The sequence below is a fragment of the Patagioenas fasciata genome, unplaced genomic scaffold, assembly GCF_037038585.1.
Source record: "Patagioenas fasciata isolate bPatFas1 unplaced genomic scaffold, bPatFas1.hap1 Unplaced_1, whole genome shotgun sequence".
Lineage (NCBI taxonomy): Eukaryota > Metazoa > Chordata > Aves > Columbiformes > Columbidae > Patagioenas > Patagioenas fasciata.
Genome location: NW_027288510.1, coordinates 1626114 through 1638898, shown reverse-complemented (window position 1 = coordinate 1638898; position 12785 = coordinate 1626114). Strand labels below are relative to the sequence as shown.

Genomic DNA, 12785 nt, shown 5'->3' with positions numbered 1-12785 from the left:
TTTTCAGGTGTTTGTCTTTGAAGCCAAGATCTTTATGGAGGTGGTGTGGGTGGGTTTTAAATATTCCTTGATGTTCTTCAGCCCTCAGAAGTGGACTTGGCTTTTATTTGGTTCTATGTCTTGGTGTGCGGGCTTGGCAGCTACGTGGTGGATGTTTTAATTTGTTTGTTTGTTTTCCGGCAGGTATCAGGAGAAGCTCTATGCAGACTGGTCCCAGACAGTCTCTGAAAAATCACAGTACAACCTTACTCAACCGCTTATCCGGCGAGATCCAGAAACCAAACTGATCACAGTTAATTTTGATCCCCAGGTAAGAACTAGCTTTCCTGTCTGCTGGAGGGCACGTCTCCAAGCTGTGCCCCACCGTGCATGGCAAGTCTGGTGGGATCGCTACTAGATCTGTTCTGCTGAGGTCCCTGGAGCATCTGTTATGGGTGACATGAATTAACCATCCCCTTTGTGGGCTCTGTCTCCTGGTAAAATATCAGGATTACAGTTTAAGCAGCGCAGATTGTAATTAAAGCCAGAAAGTCTGTGAGTAGCCAGATGTTAACTGGTGTCAACATCTCCAGAGCAGGTTGGTTTGACGCTGGTGTGGGGAGCGTAGGAGCATCATCCTACAGACGTGGGTTCGTGTTATGTTTACCTGAAATCTGAGCTTCCTGAAAGGGTATAAAAATCCCAGGAAAGGTTTGTTTTGTTACTTCAGTGTTGTGGCTGTTGGATTTCCTTAATTGTGGTGCAGGAGGCTTCCAGTAGGTCTCTGTTCCCTAGGGCTGCCCTCTCCAGCACAGGGAGGCCTGACCATCCCCCTGCCCAAAGCAGAGGCAGGGTCCAAGCCAGCAGAGTGCAGAGGTGGATTCAAAGGTTCTGGGGCCTGATGAGAGCTGGGGCCTCTCAAATGTGAAATGCCATTTGCTGCGGAGGTGCTGAATCTCAGGGGCCTGGGAAAACATCAAACACTTCCCCCTTTCCCTGGGACTTGCTGCTGTTAGAGAAAAGTGTTGAGGTTCCAGAGCTCATTCCAGCTTGGCTCTCAGACAAAGGATTTGTCCAGGTCCTTGGAATCTCCTTGCTAAGGTGGGAAGCAAATGGCCCCAGGGGATGTTTTCCACCCTTCACCCTGGTGCCAGGGTTTGGAGCCTGTGACGTGCTGAGCATGTTCTCAGCTCCAGTCTCTGAGTGCTTCTGCGCTGCTCTCAGCTTTCCATACTGAGGACTGCCTCATGTCCTCAGGTGCCTGCTTAGCAGCCCCTTCATGCCCTTCAGAGCAGATAGGAGCACCTCATTTTGCCTAAAGGGAGGATGTATTTGCAACCCTTCAACATTAAAGAATCTTCCAGAGCTCACCTTCCATGGAGGAGAGGGAAAGAGGGTAAGACATCCTTGACACCATGGTGGGGATGTCTCAGACATTCCAGTGCATAAAAGGGAGGGGAGTTTGGTTCTATCTCACTTGGCCTCCTGCTCCCTCAATCCCCTGCTTTTCCCTTCCTGCCATCCCATCCTCTTCCATCCACCTCCTCAAACTGCTCCCTTCACCCTTCTGCGCTCCGTCTTTCTTTCCTCTTCTTGTCATTGTGGACATAGTCACTTTAGTATTGTAGATACTCCTCACCCCTGCCATTGCCCATACAATATACTGAATTTCTGTCACCCAGCCAAAATGTGCAGTTTCAGGAGCATTTTCCCTCTCACAAGCCACTAAACTGAGCAAAGATTTTTTTTTTTTGTCTTAGAAGTGATATATTGCGTTGGAAGACCTTGCTGCTCCGTTTGTTGCAGGGACTCACTTCTACTTGGGTTTATAGTTTAATAACCCACTCAATCCCGTTCCATCACAACTCAAAGATGCTTTTGGTTGTGCCTCCTCCTGCAGGCACAGTATTGCTGAAAGACTGTATTGATGAGGATAGCTGAGAAGACCAGAGATCATCATGGCTTTTAGAGGCTGCACAGGGTTTGCTGGCTGGGTAGTTAACAGAGCTAGATGTCTTTGATTGGGAAGCAAATCAGAGGCAAAGATCAATGGGAGGGAGATGGTCTGGACTAGGAGGTGTCCAGGCCCTTCTCAGAGCGTACTGCTTTGTGAATAAAACAGCAGGAACCCCCTAAGATCCCCAGAATTGACGGGAGGGTGTCTACCAGGTGAATGGGGAGGATTGTCTCACATTCAGCTCTCTGCCTTGTTTCTGCAGCTGGTGTCGGTGCTGAGGGAGCTGAGCTACCTGTCTGGCAGCCGGCTGGGAGCCATCCCACCCACGGCAGCAGAAATCTATTCCTCCAAGGAGTCATACCGGCAGCTGGCGGCCAACTTGGAGCTGATGGTGAACAGATACAACAAGGTCCTGAAGACAGTCCTGGAGGTCGAATACCCTCTCATACAGGAGCAGCTGTGGGATATTAACTTGAAGCTGAAGAAGGCAGAAGAAACACTCAACTGGAAGATGGAGGGTGAGCTAGCTCTGTGTTAGGGCAAAAGAGGCCGTACAGGATTTCACAGAATCCCAGACTGGTGAGGGCTGAAGAGACCTCTGGAGATCTCCCAGTCCAACCCCCCTGCTCACGCAGGGTCACAGAGCAGATCACACAGGTGGGTCCAGGCGGGTTTCAATGTCTCAGAGAAGGAGACTCCACACCCGCTCTGGGCAGCCTGGGCCAGGCTCTGGCACCTCCCAGCAAACAAGTTTCTGCTCATGTTCAGATGGAGCCTCCTGTGTTTCAGTCTGTGCCCGTTGTCCCTCACCCTGGTGCTGGGCACCACTGAACAGAGTCTGGTCCATCCTCTGACAGCCACCCTGAGATATTGATCCCATTGATCAGATCCCTCTCAGCTTCTCTTCTCCAGCTCAACAGCCCCAGCTCTCTCAGCCTTTCCTCAGAAGAAAAATGCTCTAGACCCCTCAGCATCTTGGTAGCCACCGCTGGGCTCTCCCCAGTAATTCCTTGTCCTTCTTAAACTGGGGTGCCCAGAACTGGACACACCACTCAGATGGGGCCTCACGAGTGCAGAGCAGAGGGGGAGGATTCACCTCCCTCGACCTGCTGGCCACACTCCTACTCACGCTGCCCAGGTACCATCAACCTTCTTGGCCACAGGGCACATTGCTCATGGTTAACCTGCTCACTTGGGTCTCATCTGATTCCTCCCATGTCCCCAGCCTCCATCACCTGGTTCCCAGTGACAGTTCACAGCAGGGCAGGGGACTCTCCAGCAGAGCCAGCACTGGGGAGACAAAGGGCAGCCCCCAGCCTGCCTGCTCCTTCCCATCTTACCTTGATCTGCTTGGGCTGGGGACAGGATCCTGATCCCTTCAGCTTCCCTCTGGGCTTTTGGGGAAGAGAGGCTGCCCTGTAAGCAGTGATGCTGAGGAAACGGCAAGATTGGGGTTTGTGAGAGCTGGCAAGGCTGGGGTTGAAGAGTCTGCTCCCTGCCCGTGCCAGCCCAAGTGACCCACTGTGTGGTCATGTCCCTGTGTCCCCAAGGCACTGCTTTCTCCCTGAGTTGTGCAGGGACTGGGACCCCTTGGCCCAGCCATCTGGCTTGGGACAGACTTCTCCCGGTGGGGGCCAGGGCCACCTCGTTATCCTTTCCAGCCAGATGAAATACTGTGGTTAGTGGTGAGGTTTGTGCACCGTGACTTTGGGATGATTTAACCAGTGTTCTTGCTTGATCAGTTTTAACTGCAAAGCAGAATGGAGGAAGACAATTTGTTTCCTCTTGGTGAAAGCAAACTGCTCGCTGTTGGAATATATATTTCTGTCATCAGGCTTGTGGTATGAACAGGAACAAGTGTCCTCCCTTGGGAACTTGCAAAGCAGAATTCCTCATGCTGAAAAACTCTTTCTCCATTGCACACCAAAGATGAAGGGACTTTCCTGCAGATGAAGTTCCCTGAATCTAAATGCAGCCCTCGCTGGTACCTTGGGCTGTCACAGCCTGTGTTTGTGGGGCTGTGGGTCCCTGCTCTAGTGACAGTGGCAGGAACACTCAGCCTGTTGTCCTTGTTCTCTCTCTGGTAGCAGATTAAATCTGGGTACGGGAAAGGGGGAAGTGTCAGACGTCCCCACGGTGCTGGTGCTCCTGGCAGAAAACAGAGGCTGCAGCTGTACCATGGATTGTTGGGGTAGGAGGGAGCTAGAAGTGACTCTTTTGGTTGAGGTGGTAAGTCTCTTGTGTTAATGATGGGTGAGAAATACATGAAACCGTGGGGGAAAAGTCTTATGGAGAGTGCACAAGAGCTTGGCCATGCAGCTCTGAAAAAAAGTAGTCAATCATCTCATTTTTTACCAGGTGTCTGGGATCACATCTCCATGGTGATGGATGATGTCCATGACCTCGAGCAGAGGATACAGAAAGCCAAAAACAATGTTGAGGAGATCCAGACCATCGTGGGATCGTGGGCGTCGCCCATATTTGTGAGAAGAGATTGTAAAAGAGAATCGCTGCTGAGCCTGGAGGACTGTCAGGACCGCCTGGAACGGCGTTACAGCCTTGTCCGAGAGTCGGGGCAGAGGATTCATCTGCTGGTGAAGGTGAGGGGGGACCTTCTCCAGGGGTTTGTTGACTCTTCATAGGCTCTGGGTGTCTCTCCGCTCTGGTGAAAATGTCCAGAGCTGCTTCACCTTAAAATTAACTCCCTTAACTCATTTGAAAAACTTACCTGTTGTTGATTAAGGAATACTTTGATGGGTGAGCTGGTACAGCTGAGTGTGCGGGGCTGCTGACCAGGCACTGAGTTTGGAGCAGGAGCGGGAGCCGATGCAGCCCAGTCTGGCTCCCAGTCCTGGTTCTTGTGAAGCCACTAGAGGGGAGTCGTGCATCAGGCTTTGGGATCCTGCTCAGAGGAAAAACTCCTCCGAAATATTCACCTTAAAATGGAGAGGCAGCTGGCTGTGGCTGACCTTTCTGCTTTAGGCTTGTTGTTCCTCTGTGGGAGCAGGAGGTGACGCTGTCAGTCCAGGGAGAAGCTGAGTAACAAGAAAAAAGCTGCTGTCTGAACCCTGGGTTTTTTCCAGTGGCTTTGCCAGAGCTGAGAGTCCTCTTTGCAGAGCAGGAGAAAGCCCAAATCTCTGCGCCTCACCTGCCCAGAGGTTTTAGCGTGTCAGGGACAGCACCTTGGCTGGAAGGCAGATGGATTTTAGGTCCAGCCCACTCCTGAGGGTCACCATCTGGCCTTGGACTCTGGAGAGACTGGGCTGACCCTCTCTGGGACACTGAGCCCTTGTTGCTCACCTTACTTCACTGTCTGCACTCAGCCTTGGGCTTCTGACCCACTTCTGTAGCCTCTGAACCCACGGCGAGGATTTTACTATGCCCACGTTGTCCTGCTGCTACAGCTGTGACAGGCTCAACCACCTCCAGCTACACCCAAAAGATGGGAACACTTCCTAAATTGACCGGAGAGAACATGGGGCTGTGGCCAAGGCAGAAGGGCTGGCACCGCTGCTCCGGTGGCTCACAGGGCAGGACCAACTGCAAAGCAGCATGAAGGTCCTGGGGAGGGAAAGGCACCGTGGCCCAAAATAGGATGTCCCCATGCCTCTGTCCTGCTGTGCTGGTCAAACCTGGAGGAACAGCAGCAAAGGGGCCAAGAGCTGGTCTGCTGTGTTTCCCTTGGGTGTTCAGGTCTTCTTTTGAGCAGGTGAGTCTTGAGGCTGCTGAGAGAAGAGCACAGAGAGTTTGGGTACGTGCACCCACAAGCACAGGCAGGACAGTGAGATGCTGGCTTGCATTGCCCTTTTGCACCAGGATGAGGCCTCTGGAGTAAAGGTTCAGTAGAACACCAGTGACAAGGGGGCATTGTCAAATACAAGGGCATGGGACGGTGAAGAGGGGGTGGTGCTTTCAAATGGGCATTCCCATAGTGTTCAGTCCTGTGAAGTTCCCCTTTCTCTTGTGTCAGCAAAATGTGGAGGTGAGTCTGCAAGGCACCAGAGCCCTGGCTTGCTCTGTTAACAGTTTAATCACTCAGCGTTGATGTGTAAAGTTGGGGAGCAGCGACTCGGGGTTGACTCAAGCCCAATTGGCAATGCCACTCTATCTTGAGGAGGCTGAGGCCAGACCTTCTTGCTCTCTGCAACTGTCTGAAAGGAGGTTGGAGCATGGAGGGGGTTGGTCTCTTCTCCCAAGTAGTAAGAGATAGGATGAGAGGAAGTGGCCTCAAGTTGCACCAAGGAAAGTTCAGATTGGATATTAGGAAAAAATAATTCACAGAGAGGATTGTGAAGCTTTGGAATAGGCTGCCCAGAGCAGTGGTGGAGTCACATCCCTGGAGGTGTTAACAAATGTACAGATGGGGTTCTTAGGGACATGGGTTAGTGGTGGAGTTAGGTTATGGTTGGATTCAATGATCTTGAGGGTCTCTTCCAACCAGAATGATTCTATGATCTCACGTGTGCCAAGCTGCCATGCCACTGGGAACGGCACCCTCTCCTGTGTCCCCAGAGATGAAATACAGCCAGCTTTGAACCCCTGGCAGCAGACTGCAAGCTGGACCTTACGTTTTTTTTGAGCCCGTGCCTGTGTTGAGAGCCCCTGGCAGGCTTAGGAGAAAGAGCCCTCAGAGGGCATAGCAAGGCCGGAACAGGATCACGGCAGAGCCTGGGAGGTGCAGGGGATGGATACCCAGGCTGGTCTTGTGGGTGTGGAAGAGGAGACGCAAGAAGGATGGGGCCATTCTGTGGCCTAGAAAACCGTGAATTTCCTGACTGTGAACTTGCCTGGAGGTAAGGAACGCAATAAGCTGAGAAGGGAGGCTGTAAGCCAACCCTTTGTCTTCTGATCCCAATCTTTAACTATTTTCACTTGGTTTATTTAAAAACCCTTTTCTGAATTTTAAAGTTCTCTTGTTTTGAGATGACCATTTGTAGGGCAGAGGTGTAAGCAGTCCACTTGGAAGGACTCATCCACCCAAGGTAACATTATACAGGCCACAAGGACTGAGGCTTCATGCATTGGGATGAGCCTTTGGCCCAGGTCTGCAAAGCACCCTTGAGCCCTTTGGCCTCAGAGAAGAGGGAGGAGAAGGTTGCAGGGCTGCTAAGTCTCTCACGCACTCCATTTTTACCTTGTGATTATTTTGAGTTGCTTCAGATGACAAAGCAGCCCTTGACAGAAGGAGAAAATTGTGGCCATGCTACCAGCAGCAACATCCGTCTGTCTGGTTTCTCACCCCCCGCAGGGCTGGTACCTGTGTGCTCATTGCCATGAGTCCTCAGCTGTGGGCAGCTCTTGTAGGACAGACTCAGCCCCGCTGTATTTCAAAGTGTCGTCTTTTTCTTCCAGGAAAACCAGAGCCTCTTACTTGCAGACCCAGCATCTGACATCTGGAAGGCCTATGTGGATGACGTGGATGAGATAGTTCTGGATGGATTCTTCACTGCCATTGAGTGCTCACTCAAGTACCTCCTCGAAAACACAGGTAACTGCTGGTTCCTCAGCTCTGGCCGTGATACCATCTTCAGTCTCACCAAAAGGAAGTTTCTGTTTTGTGCTTTGACTTGTGGTGGTCTTTCTACTCTGCCTCTTGCATTGTCTACAGCAAGTGCTGGAGGAGCCTCCAGACTCAGAGGGTAACTCTGTCCCCTGGTCACTGGAGCAAAGCCTTGCTCAAGGGAAGGGACAGAGATGACTGTGCACCATTTGCTGGGATTTGTGAACAGACAAAATTGAGGCATCATTCCAAGTCTGTTCTTGGGCATCAGCCATCTCCTGACCTCCCATGCACAAAGCATCAAGGTGACACAACCTTTCGTTTGTGGAGAGTCTCAAGAGTTGGTTCTGTGGATGAAAGACATGAAAGAAAAACCTCCATCACTGAGGAGTGAGGAGAGGGGTCACCAAAGCAGAGCTCCTGCCTAAGGCTGCCACGGAGGGTCACTCTGCTGAGAGCAGCTGTGTCCAGCTAAAGCACATCTTCAGAACGCTTCCCTCCTGGATGTGGAGGCACACTGAGCTGGAGAATTGCATCCAGTTCCTCACCATCTTGTTAAAAACAAGCACATAATTTCACATTTGTGAAACCAGTTGGTGTTTTATTTTTTCATGCCTTTCTCCACTAAATTAAAGAGCCTCTTGGTTCCTGTTGTTTTTCTCCTCTTTAAGTACTTATGCGCTGTAATTGTTCAGCTCTCAGACTCCCTTTTGATTAGCTGAAGAGCCTGGTCTCTTTAAGGCTTCCCTCCACAGCATTTTTCCGGTCCTTAAATCACTTGTGTCTCATCTGTTCTCCAGTATCTCCTGTGGGTACCAGAACACCAGCTGGTTTGGCAGCCTCCCCTCTGCGTTGTATGCAGACACAATGTCACTGGACCCAGCGAGTGGGTGTCCCACCTGCCTGGTGTCCCTGTGGGGCATGTGTGTGTCTTGTGGTGGGATGTTAGTGGTGGCTCTAGATCACTTTTCTCCCCTTCAAAAATAACCTGGCACCTCTGTTCTTCCCTACCAGATCCCAAGGCAGGGCTTCCTCCCCTGTTTGAGGTGCAGCTGGATTTGGTGATCCCAGATTTGATATTTCAACCCTCCTTGGACCCTGGCACAAACGATGGCTTCTACGACGTGGTGGAAGGTCTTCTCAACGACATCTACCGGATCTCATCGCTGGTGCCCAGGCTGGCTGAGCACAGCGGCTTCCTCCACTACCAGGTCCGTGGCTGTGGAGCTCCCTCACGCTGTGTGGCAGTGAGGAGGTGCCACGCTGCCCCCGCATCACTGCGAGCTCCTCTCCTCTTCTCTCCAGGCTGACATGGAGGACATGGCTGACCTGGCCGACATGCGCCATGAGCTGATGGGGCGTGTGCAGGCCGTGATGGCGGCCTGCTGTGATTACCGCAGTGCCTTCGACCACTACTCCTACCTGTACGGGGAGGACAGAAAGGAGTTCTTCCGCCAGTTCCTCCTCTACGGGCACATTCTCACTGCGGCAGAAATCGAGGCCCATGCAGAGAACGGGGTCCCTGAGTCACCTCCCACGCTGCAGCAGTTCCGAGAGCAGATTGACTCCTACGAGAAGATCTATGAGGAGGTGAATCGCATCGAGCCCATCAGCATTTTCCAGAGTTGGATGAAAGTTGATGCTCGGCCTTTCAAAGCGTCTCTGCTGAATGTGATTAAACGGTGGAGCTTGGTGTTCAAGCAGCATCTCATGGACCACGTCATGCACAGGTAGGAACCGTTCTACCTCTTCTTCCCAGAACCAAAGTGGGTTTCTCTTGTGTTGGCTGGGCTTTATCATTTCACACTGATAAGCAAAAGGCTAATACAGGAGCAAGAGGAGGGGGCACACACCCCCTGCCAGCTCCATCGCATCTCTGCTAACTTTCATCCCCTCGTCTCTGCTGGGAGCAGCTGGTCCAGCTGAGTGTGTAAAGTGCAAACAGTTCCACGAACTCGGTACCATCGACATCCTGCGAGCTGATGCTCCTACGACCTGCTGTGTGGTGTTGGACAGGATGTCTGTTTGTCTGTTCATCCTGGTCCAACTAATCTAATCTCTTCTAGGGCTCTATGCTTATTTTGTTGAATTTGCCATCAGTAAAGCTGCATTAATGCCATGAGATACTTGCTCCGTTTCTAAATGCAGTGCTCTTTTGAGTGCACTCTTTGTAAAAAAAGTAATTTGGGTTGCCTGGCATGAGCAGTCATGGGGAGGCAGTTTCAAGGTTACAAAAAGGAGGAGCTTTGGATGTAAGTTTTGAATTAACATGTGTTCCCTGCTCTGAATAGCTGCTCAGCCGCCTGGTCTCTGCAGGATGATGTGTTAGGTGATTTATTTGAGTAGTAGCAGCTGAAGGATGCCACAGGGCTTGGATGCTTACGAAGAAATATTTACAGACATATGTACTAGTGAAGGCTGCTGCGTGTGGTGGCTGCTGTGATCTCTTGTGTTCTTTTCAGCACGATAATTCCTGTGCAAAGAGGTTTTTGCATAGGTTAGAACAGGCATTTAGGAGTTCTTATTAAGAGCTCCTGACTCAGCAGTTTAGTCTTTAATAGGTGAAGTGTTTAGGGCTATGTTTTGGTCCAGCAGCATCCACAGAATTTAAGCGGGCACTTCAAAAGTAAGCGTTTTGAGAAGGGAAGAATGGAAAGGACCAAAGATCCAGGAGCCCATCAAGCTCTGCTAACAGTGTCCAGCAGCTGGTGAGATCAAGAAGCAGGTAGGGAAACTTCCCCCAAATAGTCTCCTTGTCTCTAACCATTCGTACCTGAGGACTTTGAGAGTCATGGGTTGTACCTTTGTATCTAAAGACCTGGATGGATTTTTTTTTCTCCCACAAATGTTCGGTTGCTTTTCTGAACCGCTGTGAATTTTTAACATCTGCATCCTTCTGCAGCAGAGACTTACCCTCTGAAATAAGGCAGCGTGCGAAGAAGAATCCCTGTTTGTTGTAGCTTTACAACCTACCAGGTTCATTTGTTGAATTCTTGTATTGGAAGAGATGACATGAAAACTGTCCTTTCAAATTCACTCTCTTCAGACCACAGACCCGAGCTCACAGGTCTCCCTTATAGAATCATAGGATAGAGTCATAGAATCTGTTTGGTTGGAAGAGACCATCAAGATCACAGAGTCCAACCATAACCTAACTCTGGCACTACCCCATGTCCCTGAGAACCTCATCTATATGTCTATCCAACCCCTCCAGGGATGGTGACTCCACCACTGCCCAGGGCAGCCTGTTCCAAGGCCCGACAGCCATTTCTGTGAATAATTTTTTTCCTAATACCCAATCTGAACCTCCCCTGGAGAAATTTGAGGCCATTTTATCTTATCACTTGCTACCTGAGAGAAGAGACCAACCCCCTCCATGCTCCAACCTCCTTTCAGACAGTTGCAGAGATCAGGTCTCCCCTCATCTCCTGTTCTCCAGGCTGAACAGCCCCAGCTCCCTCAGCTGCTCCTCGTAAGACTTGTGCTCCTCAAATGCCTTTTCTCCAACCTGTGAAGTCCCAACCCATTTATCCGTTCCTCACAGGAAGCTGTACCACATCTATGGATCCCTGTGAGCATGAACTGTGGTTCTGATGCCCTCAGCATGTTGCCATGTGATGGGCAGAGTTAGCCAGGCCTTTCCCTCTCCGTGCCAGTCCAGCTGCCTGGATGATTCCGGTAGGAACTGCTCTCATTTGGTGCTTTCCTGTTTTGTGTTCTACAGCTTGTCTGACCTGGACGAGTTCATAAAAACTGCTGACAAAGGTTTGAGCAAAAAGGTTGAAAAAGGCGATTATGATGGTTTGGTGGAGATCACGGGGCATCTCCTGGCCGTTAAGGAAAGGCACAGTGTCACCGATGCCATGTTCGAGCCCCTGAAGCAAACCGTCGAACTGCTGAAGACGTATGAGCAAGAGCTGCCGGAGGAAGTCTATAAGCAACTGGAGGTGGGTGAAAAGCTGCGGTGGACACGGCGGTTTGCCGAGTAGCCAGCGTCAAAGAGTATGAGCTTAAGAGCATTGCAGGAATATTTAAAGCCCCACTCCCTGTCATTAGAGGGCCTCAGTGGATAGTATTTTACTATTGTGGGATGTGCCTTAATAGCTCTAAATTTTGGAGTTATATTGAGATTTTTCTTTTAAAGCAGAGATTAAGCCTTTTGTTATGTATGAAAAACATAGAATTGCCTGCTCCAACTCTCAGCGATTACTCTTGAAAAAAATTAATGCATTTTCAAATACATCTGTTAATTAGTTTGAATTATAATTATTTTTAAATAAGCCAGTTCTTGGCAACTGTGGAGATGGGAAGGATAATGTTGGCAGAGGAGTCGCCTTCTCATAGGACTTCAGTCCTCCACTAGGTCTATAACACCCAATCTGCTTGACCCAAAGGACATCACTGGGAGCACGTTATGAAAGTATTTCAGCACCTTTCCACATCTGGCCCTGATGAATCAATTTTTCTTTGGGGAATTCTTCTCATTTCTGGACAGGGGACCATGAGGTGAAGGTTGGAAAAGCCTGTGGGATGCCCAGCCAGCCTTGGGGAACTGGCAGCAGTCACCATGTTACGGTGGAGGAGCGTGTGGCTGCATACTGATGGATACCCCTTAGTCACGGGGCGTTGTGTGCAGAGGGCTCTGTGTAGGACACCAGGTTTAAGGCAGAGCTTTTTGGGGAGAAGTTCCTCCCTCTGCTGCAGGCTTGGATGGGACCTGAGCGGGGTTTAGCAATCCCCCAGTTTTCTGCTGGTGCAGCCGTGATCCACGGATGGTTGTATCACCAAATCTGACACGGGTAAGGGTCCTAAAGATAACTGGATTCCTACAGACACCCTGAAAAACAGAAGAGCTGCATTAAATGAATGTTTTGGCTGCTACAGCAGCTTCAGTTCAGCATAAAAAATGGTGCTATGGGGAACCCAGCTCTGCTGATTCCTCTGCCCAAGAGCTGCTTGCTTGGTGCCTGTTTGTGCGTGTAGATTTGAACAACTGATTTATTTTTCTGACAGCCTCTGCTGCCTCCAGGTTATTTCGCTTCTTTGCATAGTGTTGGTGCATCTCCATTAGTCTTCTCAACTATGTGCACTGGGATGAAAAGAAGCCCAAAGTCTTTCCTGTAGGCTGGCACAGTACCTGGGGAAGTGGGAGAGCAAAGCTGTGGGACTTGAGGACAGCAGAGCCCTGGCTGGTGTCACTGTCTGGGGTGAGGATTTGGCTCGAGAAGTCTAGTGAGAAGAGAAGAAATCAAATCTCTTTCTAAATAAAATCCCAGGTGCAAAGGGTGGATTGTTAGCAGTGCTGTGCACCAGCAGCTTGGATGCAGTCCTGAGAAAGAAACTGTCTTA

The 12785-nt window shown here is 50.4% G+C and overlaps 1 protein-coding gene across 1 annotated transcript in view; it reads left to right on the top strand.

Annotated features, from left to right (window-relative positions):
* The window catches only part of LOC139826687 (dynein axonemal heavy chain 9-like), a 56629-nt gene that overhangs the window by 9938 nt on the left and 33906 nt on the right, over positions 1–12785 (top strand). The window contains exons 8-14 of the mRNA XM_071803098.1: positions 184–310; positions 2199–2454; positions 4295–4536; positions 7289–7420; positions 8456–8647; positions 8742–9166; positions 11161–11383. Coding sequence (XP_071659199.1) covers positions 184–310; positions 2199–2454; positions 4295–4536; positions 7289–7420; positions 8456–8647; positions 8742–9166; positions 11161–11383 — 1597 coding nt within the window. The remainder of the gene's footprint in view (positions 1–183; positions 311–2198; positions 2455–4294; positions 4537–7288; positions 7421–8455; positions 8648–8741; positions 9167–11160; positions 11384–12785) is intronic.